The sequence below is a fragment of the Hemibagrus wyckioides genome, linkage group LG01 (genome assembly GCF_019097595.1).
Source record: "Hemibagrus wyckioides isolate EC202008001 linkage group LG01, SWU_Hwy_1.0, whole genome shotgun sequence".
Taxonomy (NCBI): domain Eukaryota; kingdom Metazoa; phylum Chordata; class Actinopteri; order Siluriformes; family Bagridae; genus Hemibagrus; species Hemibagrus wyckioides.
The window spans coordinates 4301141-4318000 of NC_080710.1; the positions used below are offsets into that span (position 1 = coordinate 4301141).

The 16860-nt window shown below is 42.9% G+C and overlaps 1 protein-coding gene across 1 annotated transcript; it reads right to left on the minus strand.

The window, feature by feature from the left end:
• Positions 1 to 908: 908 nt before the first annotated feature.
• Positions 909 to 9140, minus strand: sphk2 (sphingosine kinase 2). Its single transcript, XM_058399724.1, has 6 exons — positions 7121 to 9140; positions 6873 to 7022; positions 6441 to 6535; positions 6216 to 6331; positions 4166 to 5954; positions 909 to 3687 (listed from the first exon to the last, which is right to left on the minus strand). Exons 1-6 carry the CDS (start codon positions 7608 to 7610, stop codon positions 3625 to 3627), a joined length of 2703 nt encoding a protein of 900 aa, XP_058255707.1. The 5' UTR covers positions 7611 to 9140; the 3' UTR covers positions 909 to 3624.
• Positions 9141 to 16860: the final 7720 nt, after the last annotated feature.

Below are 16860 nucleotides of genomic sequence, written 5' to 3' on the forward strand. Positions count from 1 at the left end.
CAGTTCCTGATTATTTTTAAAGGGATTTTTATTTTTGGGTATCACCAGATCCCAGTCTGGATGTATACCTCTATTGTGGGGTGTTCTGTTGTTTTTGGACTCTGTGGAGCAGATAAACTTCTCAGCAAAGCTAGATAGGGAGGGGGAAAGGCGGAGAAAAGCGAAGATAACAGCAACAGGACTGTTTACGACGTGTGTGAGTGGCAGATTATCAAACAGCAGCACCACCACATAGATCTATAACGTGCCGTGACATGTATACGACATATATACAGTGATTTCTGGTCTTCCATGTTCCTTTTACAGCATATTCTTCGCCAGGGTACGTTGCCATGAGACAGCAGATGGAGGACAGGAAGTGGGTCCAAGATGTGGGCTTCCGTATTTACAACTAAGGAGCGTGATAACCAGTAGCACCGCTCCAGCTATCCTACAGGAAGTCTGCTGAATCACAGCCTTGTTAAATGTCACTTCCCCTGGCTGATAATTACCCCGCATTCCTACACAAGGCAAAAAAAAAAAAGGTTCCACCGTTTTTTGTTTCTCCAAACTTCCACCACTTTTGTTTTTGGTGCTGGTCCGGAAAAGAGCAGCATTCCTGACTCAACACTGTGCGATGTAAATATAGAAGATTTCGGCTCGTGTGAGCCCGACAGTGTGTAAGCATTTTCTCATAAACCCTCTGTCCTCAAAAGCTAGAACTCATGTATGCTTGGTGTTCTAGGAAATATATTAACTAGAAACAATGTTAGTGTTACTTTACTCTCTGATTTTGTTCTTCATGGACACAACAGCAAGCCTCGAAAGGAAACCTGCAAGTCAAGAAGCACTGCACATTTCCTAGTTAAATTTAATCTTAAGGATAAACAAGACATCTTTATACAGAACTATGAACTGTACATCATATATATATATATATATATATTCTTTTTATTTAACATTGACTATTAGTGATAATTACAAGTTTATTACAAGCATCTATTTAACAAGACATCATAACTGGCATCATGAAACCAAGCAGCAGTTCAATTACCACTGAAGTGTCTTATGCTGCTCTGAAGCAATGGTCCACCGAAACGAAATGAAACCCAGCCCAGCGCTAAGAAAAACATGTCCAGGATTCCAGGAGTCCACTTAAAAAAAACCCCTAAACTATACACCTTTCCTGTTCCCCCCAAATGCAAATCAGCCAAGTTTGCGTCTTTAGTTCAACGCCAGAGCTGCCAGGAAAATCTTGTCAGACGTCACAATTTACACACTTGTTTCCACAGAAATTAAATGACGTAGATTTGTTAACATTGTTTGAAACAAGTAGCCACTTCTTAGCGACGCTGGCCTTGCAGCTCCAACGCAAACCTGAACATCAGACGCCAAAAACGTCTGAGGAACATTGTGTACATTTTCTGTTCACAAAATTTGAAACTAATATTTATTCTTGCTCAAAGTGTCCCTTTCTTTTGTCAGGAATTTAAAAAAATTAATAAATATGAAAGTAATAAATATGTCATTTGATACGTCTTAGATTTGTCAATTTGTGTTTGATTTTTTTGTATGGGAAAAAGTATTATTATTATATATTATTCACATTTTTAACCTATTTAAGCTTTTATTCTCTTATTAGGGCTTTTATTTACTTATTTTTTAAATAAACATATTTCAACAATTCCTCACGAGCATAAATCTCAAATGCAGAATGCATTAATAAAATGAATAAATTAAACAAGTAGTTAAACGTTTGTTTTTTTTTTAGCAAAAAAGTTTGAATGCTTGGGTGGATTTTCCAAATTTGCTATAAAAAAAGAAAAAGAATGAATGATATTAAAATTTAGCAATTGTGCAACTTGCATTACCTCACAGGAACATCAGCTTTGCATGCTTTTTTGCTTAAACACTCAGGCAAATGCACTATTAAAGATATTTAGATCGCCATCGAATGGCTGCATCCTATAACGACTAGGCATGTGCTGATTATCAAAGATTACGGTATTATTGTTTAAAAGCAATAATTCTTTTCAGACCTTTTATTCATCTTAGTGAACAAAATGATAGGACTGCCTTCTTTAATAAGGACACTTTCAAATTTGACCAAAGTAAGGTCCTTTAGAAGACCGCTGTCTTTATGGTGCCTGTTACATGATATGCACTAGATAGCTCCCTATTCTTTAAATAATGTAGTGCACAACATGAGCGCCAAGTGTCCTTACTAACAAGGTGCATTTTACAATATATCATGATTCCGTACGAGTGATTATTGACACATGCCTAATAGTGAGCTACGCTCACCTAACACCCCAGACTACGCTTGATCATAGGTTACCCAAGACGTCATTAAGTACGCACATATATTTATCTATGGTCCTCGTGAATGCAAATTACTAAAAGGCTCGAACGGAGATTATACTAAAAGAGGTCTTGCATTAGTTGGTTGCAATATTAAAGTATCACGTGAAGAAGCTGGAAGATTGCAACCAAGATGCTTCTGCCCCTAGCAAACGTCAGTTGCAGGATTCTGAGTGGCATAAAAAATTGCTGCCCAAATGGGTCTAGTCACCTTAGCTCGTTGGTTACCCAACCCTGAAATGGGTGTGGCTATGTCACATGGCGTTTCAGAGGGCCAACTGGTTCTGCAAGGTAAAAGGTAGTGTTCTGTGTGAGGAGGGGTTTGGTAGGTTAGGACCTGGTCCAAAATTTGGCAGCAAGTAAACAGGCATCAAGGATTGGCAGGGAAAGGAAGCGGAAGCAGGATTTGTGGCAAAAAGGAAGAGAAGGAGGCACTTGGCAGTTTGGGATGCAGCCGCAAACTGGGCAGCGAGGAAAGATGGGGTAAAACCAAAAAAAAGGGACAAAAGGTTCTGTGAATTAACCGGGGAAGGGGGCAAAGCTTGGCTGACTGGTGAATGACTCTAAATTGGAGATACTAGGAGCAGCCTGGAGCAGGATTTGAGAGGCTCATTTATTCTGCAAGATCAGATGAGGAATGAGTGTTTTGGCAAGTGTGGGAAGTGGCATTAAATTGGATAAAGGAAACAATGAGGAAGAAGAGCCAGGAAAAGAGAAAGTAGCCACAAAAAGGTGGTGAAGTTTGACAGATTGGGACACCCCCCCAAACTGATCACAGAGGAAGCAGAACTTTGGAAATGTAAGGGATGGGGCAAAATAAGAGGAACTTGGCCAACTGATGTTGAGAAAAGAGACAAGGAAACCAGGGTGTTGGGTGTAGGCCAGAGAATTTCACAAGGTCAGAAGTGAGGATGGCAGACTGGTGTTTGACTAAAAAGTTTTTCTTTTGTCTATAATAAGGCAGGAAAACTTCATCATCTACTCCAATGGAAACTAGACACTGGGGTGCTCATCTCTCTTTTAAAGAGATTCAATCAGTCGTGTTCACCTATATTTAGCAGTAGTTATTTTCCCACGTGTAGCTTAGTGTCCCGTTGTCATCTCTTTATTAAACTCACTGGTGATCCAGTAGTCCCTTTTAAATAAAGTTAATTAAAAGCTATTGCTTTTATTGAAGCTGCTTGCTATTTTTTATTCCTCAGTGTTTCTTCCTCTCTCTCAAAAGTGGACAACATAGTTATTATGCAATGCAAAGTGTGTATAATAATCCGCCCACATTTCAGGTCAGAATCTAGTGATCTTCACTCCTGAGTCTCCCACGATAACGCGAGCCATGGATGGATGGATCTGTAAGAAAAGTGAGAAACAAATTAAACACTTTTTTTTTTTTTATTGGGTTTAGGGTACATACAAAACCGCATACTTCAACAATACGTTGTCAAAATAGTACCCCAGCAGTGGGATGACCAATTGTGCTGGGAGGTGGCCTTAGGCAGTGGTCAAAATAGAAGGTACCAGAGGAGCCATTTTGATGTCAAGTACTATTTAGCCGTATGAATATTTACACAAGCCATGAATCTGAGTGATGGATAATTAGAAAACAAACGGGGACATACACAATTTGGTCAGAAGTATGTGGACACCTGACCATCACACCTTTATGTGCTTGTTGAAAAGTCATTCCTAAGCTAGTCCCCCACTTTGCTGCTATAACACCCACCACATCTCTGGGAATGCCTTCCTGGTGACCACATACCTTTGCCCATATAGTGTATATTAATTTATTTGGAATGAATAATGATATAGCGAACATTTGAGTCTGTACCTGTGCCTGCAGGGGTCCATAGGGCACGAGTTCTCCATCCACAGTCAGCGTCCCCCGTGGCGATAGGGGCTGCAGCCGAAACGCTCGAGCAGAAACATGGCTCACATAAGGTGACGTTAGAGAAAGATGGGTGCCTCTTTCCATTGCCAGGAAAAGGCGGAGAAGCGTTGCCCGGGAGATCCCGGCCCTCACAAAAGTCAGGTGAATGAGTCCATCGTCAAATTTTGCATGTGGAGCTGCTAACAAATCAGCACCCAAATGTGACTGGTAGATAGCAAGAACCAGAACAAAGTCACCTTCAATAGTCACCCAGTCTCGGGTAGGCAGTGGCTGATCGAGGGGAGGCAAGAGGTCATCTTGAGGGGGCGGGTCCACAGGGGAGGTAACTGGGGGGCGGGGCTTAAGAAGCCTACCAGGTTGGACCAGGTCAAAGGCAAAGGAGGATGAGGAGGTGGAGCTTGGCAGGCCCATATTGGATGGTGATGAAGGAGGGGATGGGGAAAGAGCCAAAGATAGCGGGGGGAATTTGGGTGGTAGGGAGTTAGAATTGGATTGTTGAAGTAGGGAAAGGGGGCGGGGCTTAGACACACTTGACTTCTGGTTCTGGTCCACTGAGGTTTTGGGTTTGGAAAGGGAAAACCGTGAACGACGGAATGGCGAGGAGATGGTGAGTGCTCGCTCTCGTGCAGGGTCCACTGGAAATGCGTTACGGTGGAAAAAAGTCCCGTTCAGGTCCTTATCTTCCCTTTCATATGCTGGTGTTTCTACTTCTTGTTCGGAATCTGCTCCGATTGGCCGGCTAAAGAAGGCGGTAGCGATCTGGCTGGATGGGGCGGAATTTTTCCGAAGAGTCTTGCGCTGGTCTGGGTTTGAATATGCCTCCTCCTCCTCCTCCCTTCCTTCATCTGCACTATTATCTTCTCTCAAATTCCTCGCTCGATCCACACCATTCCATCTCTCGTTCTCTCCTTCTTCGTTCGTGGAAATATTCTCATTCCTCTCAGAGTCCAGTCTTTCGCTTGACTCTGTACTAGATCTGGACATGCCCTCCATCCTCTCCTCCACCTCTTTCCCTTCATCTACATCATATTCCTCTTCTGTCACATTTCTCGTACTGTCATCTTCTTCCTCCTCCTCGTTAGATTCCAGTCGTCCGTTTGAGTCTGCACTTGAGATTCCCTCCATCCTCTCCTCCGCCTCCAACTCCCTCTCTCTGTCCTCAGCAAGACTGCTCGCCCTCACCACTCCTCCCCCTCTTGTTCTTCCTCTTCTCCTCATCCTCTCTCTCTGCCTCTCCTCCCTTTCCCTCTCTCTGTCCCCCTTTTGGAGGCTCCTCTGTTCGCTGAGGCCCATATCAGAGCAGGTGCGATGGATTGGCATTCTACAGTATCCTTCTAGGCCTTCAGTGATGCTGCGGGAAAGGGGTCGATGCGGCGTCTGCAAGGGGACGTCCGGGGTTGAGTTTGCCCCTCCGGGGGGCAAATAAGACAACCGACCCTTATAGGAGCGCAGAGATGCTAAACGCACCAGTGTGCCCAGCGTGAAGCGAGCAGAACCGAGCCCTCTGTAACGCTCACTCTCAATGTCCACGTCTGAAACAAAGCCCCAAGCTACAGACAGGAAAGAAAATAGTCTTTTGGGTGATGAGGGTCGTCCGTTCTGATCGGATGAAGCAGACGGCGGAGGCGGGCTTGTTGTCACGGACACCAGGTCCATGGGTCGGACTCCGCCCCGGCAAAGCACAAAGCAGCAGTTGATGAGGAGGGGCTCACGAAGGCACATGTCATATCTGAGAGACAGGAAAGTAACAAAGAGAGAGTGTAATTTACAGGTAATAGGTCAGGTAAGTTTTTCCAAGTATAGGATGAGATGCTAAAGGTAAAGGTAAGCACAGGTAGGTTACTACAGGTATGGTTAAGGATAAATTGCATTAGAGTGAAGGTCAGCTGAGTTACTAGAAGGTAAAGATAAGGCCAGGTAGGTTTCTGTAGTTAGTGGTATGACCAGGTGAGTTAGTAGAGATGTACTTAAGGCCAGGTTCATGTTTTACCCTGCATAGTAGTTAACGGAGCCAGCGAGTGCATTGCCAGAGCCACATGGTAAAATTCCCACTGGAGTTTTAATTGCTTGTTCCCAGTCTGGCCTGTCCATGAGGCCATTAATCACCTGTACAGATCAGATCACAAAGACAACGGTCATGTCACAGGGTTCATTAAATTACAATCTGTTACCTTGTCAGTGAATCACATTTGTGAAAAATATAAGTGAACAGGACCTCATGAAGCAGTCCATCTCCAGAAACGATGACAATGCCGTCCCACTCGTGGAGAGAAATCTCTCTGATCAGCTCGCGGGCATGATTCTGACGCTCTAATGTGCAGCACAAACACCAAATAAAAAGAATAAATGTTATGACTAATGTAATTATATTACAGTAACAAAAAACAAACAAACAAACAATGTTTATTATAAAGAGAATTTTTTCATAATCAGTGAGAAAAAAAAAGTAAAATATTGCAATAAGATTCATCAAATTAAAAAATAAACATTTTCTTTTTTCCCCGAAAAGTAAAAAAATTAAGTAAATAAATGAAATAAAATAGATATAAACATGAATATTTCTATAAACAGCTCATTTCTATACTTTTACTCAGTTACACATGAGACATCATGTAAATATTTCTCACACACACACACAAGGTTGTACCTGTCTGTATGAGGTTGTAGCTGATGTTGGCTTCACTGATCATCGGTAAGATGTGTGTCTGACACCACTGCATTGCCAAACCCCGCCCGCTGAATGGATTGACTAATAGAAGCAAGCGGCGGGGGCGGGGCAACAAGCTTTTGTTGAATTCTAGGAAGCGAGCAAAAAAAATTGTGCATATGCTCCATGAAGGCCACTAACATAGGGTATGGAATTTGTGTTTAAATCTTAAACACACACACACACACCTGTGTAGACGCTGATGTCGATCCCTCTCAGCAGGCACTGCACGGCTGTATTCCATTTCTCCGCCTCCGCTCTGCTCTCAGCCAGGTAAGCGCGCACTTGCCTGCGTTTAGCCACGCCCCTGCGCCGCCGCCCCATTGGGTACCAATAGAGCACAAACAGCGGCGGGGCAGGCACCCGGGGGCAGTTACACCCCGCCAGCTCAGACAGAGGCAGCACGACTCGGCCTTCCTTTCCTGGTCGGGGACAAATCCTCTGCACGTGGATATGAGTGCAGGTCAGAGTGAGGGCGTAAGTACACGATGAAGGGCTGGAGGGTAATGACAGGCTGCCTGCAGGGCTACTCGGCCCACTGTCGGCACCGCTGCTGCTCCCTCCCGAGCTCCCGCCCGAGCTTCCTCCGGCGCTCCAGTCCGTGAACTGCCCGTGCAGCAAAGCATCCTCAGTGGACGAGGAGTTCGGGGACGGGCTTCGAGGACTCGGAGAGCGCATTCTGACAGCCGTCTCTCGTCAGCGAATATTATTGGCTCATGGTGCGTAATCCATCCCCAGAAAACACTTTGAACTGATTGGTCGACGTGAGCAAACAAATTCGGATTTCAAAAACCGTTACCAAGCTGAAAAAAAAAAACCTTTCGGATAATTTTAACGCAAAAGTTGTTCAACAAAAACGGCTGCAATTGTTGTATCCAGAGCAAATTTTCTCAGTCACTTCTCAGAATCTTTGATGAACCCGTTTTTTCTTCCCAGGACTTCATGAATATGGGAAAGCGCTTGTTGTTTGTTTTTGTTTAAGAACTCCCGCAGATTTTTTTATTTTGTTTTTCAATCATTCAGAAAAAACTTCATTCTCAGAACTCTCCTTCACATATGCAAGTTTCTGGCTACAGACGTGTGCGGCTCGTAAACAGCGTCTTTGTAAATATTGCGTTTCACGGGCTTGTTTTGAGAATCCACTTTGGTTTTCAAGCTCTTCCACAGATTCAGCAGGTGTTTGAACAGGTGTCCGACGTCTGGACGGAAGATCGCGCGAGGTTAGTTCACCTTCGTCAGCCGACGTCTGGACGTTTTTTCCCCCCAGAAGCTTGTGCTGTCAGTCTCCTGGTTTTTGTTAAAGCAAACGTCAGTAGACAAAGACGAAGATCTTAATTTGTTTTTGCTACGATTTTTAAAAGTGAACCTGCCTTCATGAACAGCGAGTCTGGGAGCAGCGGATGTAGTAAAGAAGTCAGTGCCTGTGGTTAGGTTGTGGTGCGCGAGTCACATGAAGACGTTCCTCATTAGAGTTTCAGATACACAGCATTTGGACAGAAAAGCAACCCCAGACAGCAGTTGTAGTCAAAGGACGTGTGTGTGTGTGTTTTTTTTTTTTTTTTGGTGCCTAGATTTAAAAAGCTTGAAGTCAGCAGGTAGATTGATCCCTGATTGCACTTACTTTATTGCCGGAAGCAAAAAATACTGACAAACAAATGACATTTAACAGAAAACAACGGCGTCTTCCAGGCTTCGACTTGGACTCGGTGTACGAGAACAGAAACAAATAAGGACGGAGTAAACACTAATAAATAAAAGTCTGGCGTTATAAATAAAAAGTTGCTGGATTATTCATGTGATTAAAAAATTAAAAATAAGAAAAGGTTTGTTGTTAGTGTTACAGAAAATGAGTGCTAAGATCATGAGGTACGGCGGTGTGTCTGAACGTAAACCTTACGTGGACGAAACGAAAAACAATAATTAATAACAAGGCAGCGAAACAAAAGAATTCACAAAACAGATGAAGACGCCGAGTTGAGATTCGCTCGTCTTATCTGACAACGACGTCACTTCCTGTTCGGAGATCCCTCGTCACGCCGGCGGATACGGCCGCGGCGGATAGTCCGGCGTCCATCTTTTTTTTCCCGTTAACGTGTAAACACACTCGGAGCAGTGCAGAGCCAGAGGAAAGGTGAGGGGGGGAGGGGTGAGTGATGTCACTGGGTTACGTCATCAGGCTTAGGATCTTGTCTGACGTCCCGGAATTCCCTGCAAACACACACAGAAAGGAACGTCACGTTATAGTGTACGGTGTATTTGTGGATATCTAGAGCACTGTTCTGACCTGGGGTACAGAGGGAATGTTATCGGCTGAGATGCTTTTCAGTGCTACGGGTTTGTACAGAGCGGCTGTTTGAGTTACTGTAGCCTTCCTGTCACTTTGCGGAATTAACAACAATCCTGATCACTTGTGCATTTCCCTTGGGACCCGATACGTGTCGATACGGCAGCTACTAACCTTTGCTAAACACATTTATCAGTCAGCAGAGGAGAAAAAAAAATGCTGAATCGGTAATATAGCAGTGAATAGTGTGTGTGTGTGTGTGTGTGTGTGTGTGATAAAGGTTGTGGTCTAAATACAAAGTTCACGGCTCTACAGGACTGAAGCAGAAGTGAGAGTTACATGAAAATGACACACACTCTCACACGACTCTGACTAACAATCCACGTCATGTTGTTCGTACCACACGTCCGCCGTTACGCCACTGTCCATTACGAGGCTTCGTCCAGATTCCTTTTACTAACCGCATTAGCAGGTTAACTGGATTAAATATTTAACTAGTATTCGCATTCGTCTGAATAGTAATGAGTGCATCTCTGATTTCTCTGAGTGCAGTTGAGTGACGATGACGAAGGTGCGAGTGCAGTTGAGTGACGATGACGAAGGTGCGAGTGCAGTTGAGTGACGATGACGAAGGTGCGAGTGCAGTTGAGTGACGACGAAGGTGCGAGTGTAGTTGAGTGATGATGATGGTGTGAGTGTAGTTGAGTGATGATGAAGGTGTGAGTGTAGTTGAGTGACGATGACGAAGGTGCGAGTGCAGTTGAGTGACGATGACGAAGGTGCGAGTGCAGTTGAGTGACGATGACGAAGGTGCGAGTGCAGTTGAGTGACGACGAAGGTGCGAGTGTAGTTGAGTGATGATGATGGTGTGAGTGTAGTTGAGTGATGATGAAGGTGTGAGTGTAGTTGAGTGGTGATGATGAAGGTGTGAGTGTAGTTGAGTGATGATGATGAAGGTGTGAATGTAGTTGAGTGATGATGAAGGTGTGAGTGTAGTTGAGTGATGATGATGAAGGTGTGAGTGTAGTTGAGTGATGATGATGAAGGTGTGAGTGTAGTTGAGTGATGATGATGATGGTGTGAGTGTAGTTGAGTGATGATGATGAAGGTGTGAGTGTAGTTGAGTGATGATGATGAAGGTGTGAGTGTAGTTGAGTGATGATGATGATGGTGTGAGTGTAGTTGAGTGATGATGATGATGGTGTGAGTGTAGTTGAGTGATGATGATGATGGTGTGAGTGTAGTTGAGTGATGATGATGATGGTGTGAGTGTAGTTGAGTGATGATGATGATGGTGTGAGTGTAGTTGAGTGATGATGATGATGGTGTGAGTGTAGTTGAGTGATGATGATGATGGTGTGAGTGTAGTTGAGTGATGATGATGATGGTGTGAGTGTAGTTGAGTGATGATGATGAAGGTGTGAGTGTAGTTGAGTGATGATGATGATGGTGTGAGTGTAGTTGAGTGATGATGATGAAGGTGTGAGTGTAGTTGAGTGATGATGATGATGGTGTGAGTGTAGTTGAGTGATGATGATGAAGGTGTGAGTGTAGTTGAGTGATGATGATGAAGGTGTGAGTGTAGTTGAGTGATGATGATGAAGGTGTGAGTGTAGTTGAGTGATGATGATGAAGGTGTGAGTGTAGTTGAGTGATGATGATGAAGGTGTGAGTGTAGTTGAGTGATGATGATGAAGGTGTGAGTGTAGTTGAGTGATGATGATGAAGGTGTGAGTGTAGTTGAGTGATGATGATGAAGGTGTGAGTGTAGTTGAGTGATGATGATGAAGGTGTGAGTGTAGTTGAGTGATGATGATGAAGGTGTGAGTGTAGTTGAGTGATGATGATGAAGGTGTGAGTGTAGTTGAGTGATGATGATGAAGGTGTGAGTGTAGTTGAGTGATGATGATGAAGGTGTGAGTGTAGTTGAGTGGTGATGATGAAGGTGTGAGTGTAGTTGAGTGGTGATGATGAAGGTGTGAGTGTAGTTGAGTGGTGATGATGAAGGTGTGAGTGTAGTTGAGTGATGATGATGATGGTGTGAGTGTAGTTGAGTGATGATGATGATGGTGTGAGTGTAGTTGAGTGATGATGATGATGGTGTGAGTGTAGTTGAGTGATGATGAAGGTGTGAGTGTAGTTGAGTGATGATGATGATGGTGTGAGTGTAGTTGAGTGATGATGATGAAGGTGTGAGTGTAGTTGAGTGATGATGATGAAGGTGTGAGTGTAGTTGAGTGATGATGATGAAGGTGTGAGTGTAGTTGAGTGATGATGATGGTGTGAGTGTAGTTGAGTGATGATGAAGGTGTGAGTGTAGTTGAGTGATGATGATGGTGTGAGTGTAGTTGAGTGATGATGATGAAGGTGTGAGTGTAGTTGAGTGATGATGATGAAGGTGTGAGTGTAGTTGAGTGATGATGATGAAGGTGTGAGTGTAGTTGAGTGATGATGATGAAGGTGTGAGTGTAGTTGAGTGATGATGATGAAGGTGTGAGTGTAGTTGAGTGATGATGATGAAGGTGTGAGTGTAGTTGAGTGATGATGATGAAGGTGTGAGTGTAGTTGAGTGATGATGATGGTGTGAGTGTAGTTGAGTGATGATGATGAAGGTGTGAGTGTAGTTGAGTGATGATGATGTGAGTGTAGTTGAGTGATGAAGGTGTGAGTGTAGTTGAGTGATGATGATGGTGTGAGTGTAGTTGAGTGATGATGAAGGTGTGAGTGTAGTTGAGTGATGATGAAGGTGTGAGTGTAGTTGAGTGATGATGATGAAGGTGTGAGTGTAGTTGAGTGATGATGATGAAGGTGTGAGTGTAGTTGAGTGATGATGATGAAGGTGTGAATGTAGTTGAGTGATGAAGGTGTGAATGTAGTTGAGTGATGATGATGAAGGTGTGAGTGTAGTTGAGTGATGATGAAGGTGTGAGTGTAGTTGAGTGATGATGAAGGTGTGAGTGTAGTTGAGTGATGATGAAGGTGTGAGTGTAGTTGAGTGATGATGAAGGTGTGAGTGTAGTTGAGTGATGATGATGATGGTGTGAGTGTAGTTGAGTGATGAAGGTGTGAATGTAGTTGAGTGATGAAGGTGTGAATGTAGTTGAGTGATGAAGGTGTGAATGTAGTTGAGTGATGATGATGAAGGTGTGAGTGTAGTTGAGTGATGATGAAGGTGTGAGTGTAGTTGAGTGATGATGATGAAGGTGTGAGTGTAGTTGAGTGATGATGAAGGTGTGAGTGTAGTTGAGTGATGATGAAGGTGTGAGTGTAGTTGAGTGATGATGAAGGTGTGAGTGTAGTTGAGTGATGATGAAGGTGTGAGTGTAGTTGAGTGATGATGAAGGTGTGAGTGTAGTTGAGTGATGATGAAGGTGTGAGTGTAGTTGAGTGATGATGAAGGTGTGAGTGTAGTTGAGTGATGATGAAGGTGTGAGTGTAGTTGAGTGATGATGAAGGTGTGAGTGTAGTTGAGTGATGATGAAGGTGTGAGTGTAGTTGAGTGATGATGAAGGTGTGAGTGTAGTTGAGTGATGATGAAGGTGTGAATGTAGTTGAGTGATGATGAAGGTGTGAGTGTAGTTGAGTGATGATGGTGTGAATGTAGTTGAGTGATGATGATGAAGGTGTGAGTGTAGTTGAGTGATGATGATGAAGGTGTGAGTGTAGTTGAGTGATGATGATGAAGGTGTGAGTGTAGTTGAGTGATGATGAAGGTGTGAGTGTAGTTGAGTGATGATGAAGGTGTGAATGTAGTTGAGTGATGATGATGAAGGTGTGAGTGTAGTTGAGTGATGATGATGAAGGTGTGAATGTAGTTGAGTGATGATGAAGGTGTGAGTGTAGTTGAGTGATGATGATGAAGGTGTGAGTGTAGTTGAGTGATGAAGGTGTGAGTGTAGTTGAGTGATGATGATGAAGGTGTGAGTGTAGTTGAGTGATGAAGGTGTGAATGTAGTTGAGTGATGATGAAGGTGTGAGTGTAGTTGAGTGATGAAGGTGTGAGTGTAGTTGAGTGATGATGATGAAGGTGTGAGTGTAGTTGAGTGATGATGATGAAGGTGTGAGTGTAGTTGAGTGATGATGATGAAGGTGTGAGTGTAGTTGAGTGATGATGAAGGTGTGAGTGTAGTTGAGTGATGATGAAGGTGTGAGTGTAGTTGAGTGATGATGAAGGTGTGAATGTAGTTGAGTGATGATGATGAAGGTGTGAGTGTAGTTGAGTGATGATGAAGGTGTGAATGTAGTTGAGTGATGATGAAGGTGTGAATGTAGTTGAGTGATGATGAAGGTGTGAATGTAGTTGAGTGATGATGGTGTGAGTGTAGTTGAGTGATGATGAAGGTGTGAGTGTAGTTGAGTGATGATGATGAAGGTGTGAATGTAGTTGAGTGATGATGAAGGTGTGAATGTAGTTGAGTGATGATGAAGGTGTGAGTGTAGTTGAGTGATGATGAAGGTGTGAGTGTAGTTGAGTGATGATGAAGGTGTGAATGTAGTTGAGTGATGATGAAGGTGTGAGTGTAGTTGAGTGATGATGATGAAGGTGTGAGTGTAGCTGAGTGATGATGATGAAGGTGTGAGTGTAGTTGAGTGATGATGGTGTGAGTGTAGTTGAGTGATGATGAAGGTGTGAATGTAGTTGAGTGATGATGATGAAGGTGTGAGTGTAGTTGAGTGATGATGATGAAGGTGTGAGTGTAGTTGAGTGATGATGATGAAGGTGAGACACTAGGATTAGTCAGAAGGTGATCTCTGCAGCAGCGGGTCTCAGAGTCAGGAGGTACTCCGGGATCGAAAAAGCGGACGTGTCGCAAAAAAGAAAATAAAAGGATAGTGAGGTTTTTGTACGGAGAGTTCTAGATTTTTCTCCAGTTTTCAGGACAGAAGGCGTACAAATTAGAACCCAGACATAAACACAGCAAAACATAACACAGTGCTGCCGAGTGAAACATGCAGCAAAATAATAATAATAAAAAACAAAGCATGTGCGGGTTAAAAGGGTTCTTTATGGAGCTCTCTCACCTAACTATGTGTAATTGTTTAGACTGAATAATAGCAATCACTGGAAGATCTCCAGATCAGATTAAACAACCAGCACAGGGAGAGGGAGAGGGAGAGGGAGAGAGAGAGAGAGAGAGAGAGAGAGAGAGAGAGAGAGAGAGAAGGATAGAGAGGGAGAGAGAGAGAAGGATAGAGAGGGGGAGAGAAAGATAGAGAGGGGGAGAGAAAGACTAACAGAGAGAGAGAAGGAGGGAGGGAGAAAGGAAGTGAGAGACAGAGAGAGAAAGAAAAAGAGAGAGAGAAGGATAGAGAGAGAGGGAAGGAGGGAGGGAGACAGAGAGAGAAAGAGAGAGAGTAAGAGGGAGAAAAAGAGAGTGATAATAGAGAGAAAGAGAGAGTATGATGTATAGAGAGAAAGACAGAAAGAAGAATAGATAGATAGATAGATAGATAGATAGATAGATAGATAGATAGATAGATAGATAGATAGAGAAAGAGAAGGATAGATAGAGAGAGAAGGATAGATCCCCCTATCTATCCTTCTCTCTCTATCTATCCTTCTCTTCAGAAGGATAAGGAGGGGGGTAAGGAGGGAGGGAGAGAGAGAGAGAGAGAGAGAGAGAAAGGGAAGGATAGATAGAGAGAGAAGGATAGAGAGGGAGAGAGGGATAGATAGGGGGGTAAGGAGGGAGGGAGAGAGAGAGAGAGAGAGAGAGAGAGAGAAGGAACAAGGGAGAGAGAGAGGGAGGGAGAGAGAGAGAGAGAGAGAGAGAGAGAAGGAGCAAGGGAGGGGGAGAGAGAGAGAGAGAGAGAGAGAGAGAGAGAGAGAGAGAGAGAGAGAGAGAGAGAGAGATGTTCCACTTGCTCTCACTGTAACAGGGTGGAGGAGGTGGTTTAGGACACAACCCTGTCTTGTTCTCGGAGCACGCTCACAGAGGACTCATTCTCCCTCACTGTCCGTCACACAGGTAGACCAACACCACCAGAACGATGCTACATCACCACTGTCATAGTTCTCCAACCCAAAAACATCCAGGTTGCCATGGAAATATCAAAGCTTTCAGGCTTTTTCTCTCATTCCATGTGTTAATGATTATATAGCTGATGAAGTGTAACGATAAAGCCTGGTCAGGTCAGGCCTCTTTCTTCACTTCAGTACTTTGGATTAGACATTGGCCCTGGAGATATCACTAAAAGAATCATCATAAAAAAAATCTGAGACTGAGATTGATAAAAAAAAAGAAGAAGGAAGAGATAAGGACAGCAATAACTTTTGACACCCCAATGATTAGACAGTATAAATGTTACATAATATAATAAAATATTAATAATTTAAAAAAATGATTCCACAAGATTTGTACAAACTGGGACTTCACAGGTGGTTGCTATAATTGTTATTATTATTATTATTATTATTATTATTATTAAAAATAACATTATCCTCCTCTCCTGTACTCTACTAGATTTTTTATTATCTATCCCAAGAGAGAAAAGATAAGATTAAGAGTTTTATCAGCTGTTAACAATGACAAAATCAACAAGAATAGAAGCTAAAAACAGCTAGCTAGCATCAACACAGCGGCTTCAACCTAAGCCTTTAACACACTTTCTTTTGCACACTTTTAATCCGTGAGGTTTATAAAGAATGTCTAAAAAATAAATAAATAAATAAACCAGAAGAACAGTCTTAAGTGTGCGCACGAGCCTGTTAGCGCTCGTGCCCTGTTTAGGCCAACAAACAACAACAACAAAAAACTACTGGCCGAATTATTAGTACTGGTGTTTTGTTTTCTTTCTGTTTACGAACCTCACGTCTAACGCTTTGACTTAAAACATCCAGGGTTGTAGTGTTAAGGCTTAATAAATCAATTCTAACGATAAGAAATAAGGAAAAAACTTGCCTGCTAATCGTCTCCTCGCGCGAGTCAGTGAGAGAGTGTCACTGAGCCGCTCGCGCACTCGCTCTTTCTCGCTCTCTCTCTCGGCTGCCGGAGACTTCCGGGACTGTTCGCCAAAAGAAGGCGGGGTTTCACGAGTTGACTGACAGAGGAACGAGCCAATCACAAGCGAGAAAGGCCCACCCTATTGTCATTGTGGAGGAATTCTTTAGATCCGATCAGAGAAATACGATTTATTTATAAACAAATTGATATACTGGGAATGTTTTTGTGTTATTAAAGTCAAAACTAACTCTGTAGTATGAGCACATTAACAGAAAACGATTACGTTTGTAAACGGCTAATTACGATGGAACAGAAAGAAAGAAAGAAAGAAAGAAAGAAAGAAAGAAAGAAAGAAAGAAAGAAAGAAAGAAAGAGCGATTTTTTCTTTGTACACTATTAAGGTGACATGTTATAAATAGTTAATTACAACCGAGCATGGCTCTGAAGTCATTTTAGCCGTCTAAATTGTGTTTTCTTTTATTATTTTCTTATTTGTTGTTTCATTTTATAGTTTATTAATTATGGTAAACTTCCTTTTATGTAATAACAATTCCTGTTCTGATGTAATAATAATAATAATTCCCCTGGCATTTGGCTCGGTTCGGTTTGGATTCATGAACTCGAGAGCAAATATGAGTCAGTCTTTTATTTTCCAGTCATATAGACAGGATTATTTTTAACAGTTATTAAATTCTTAATT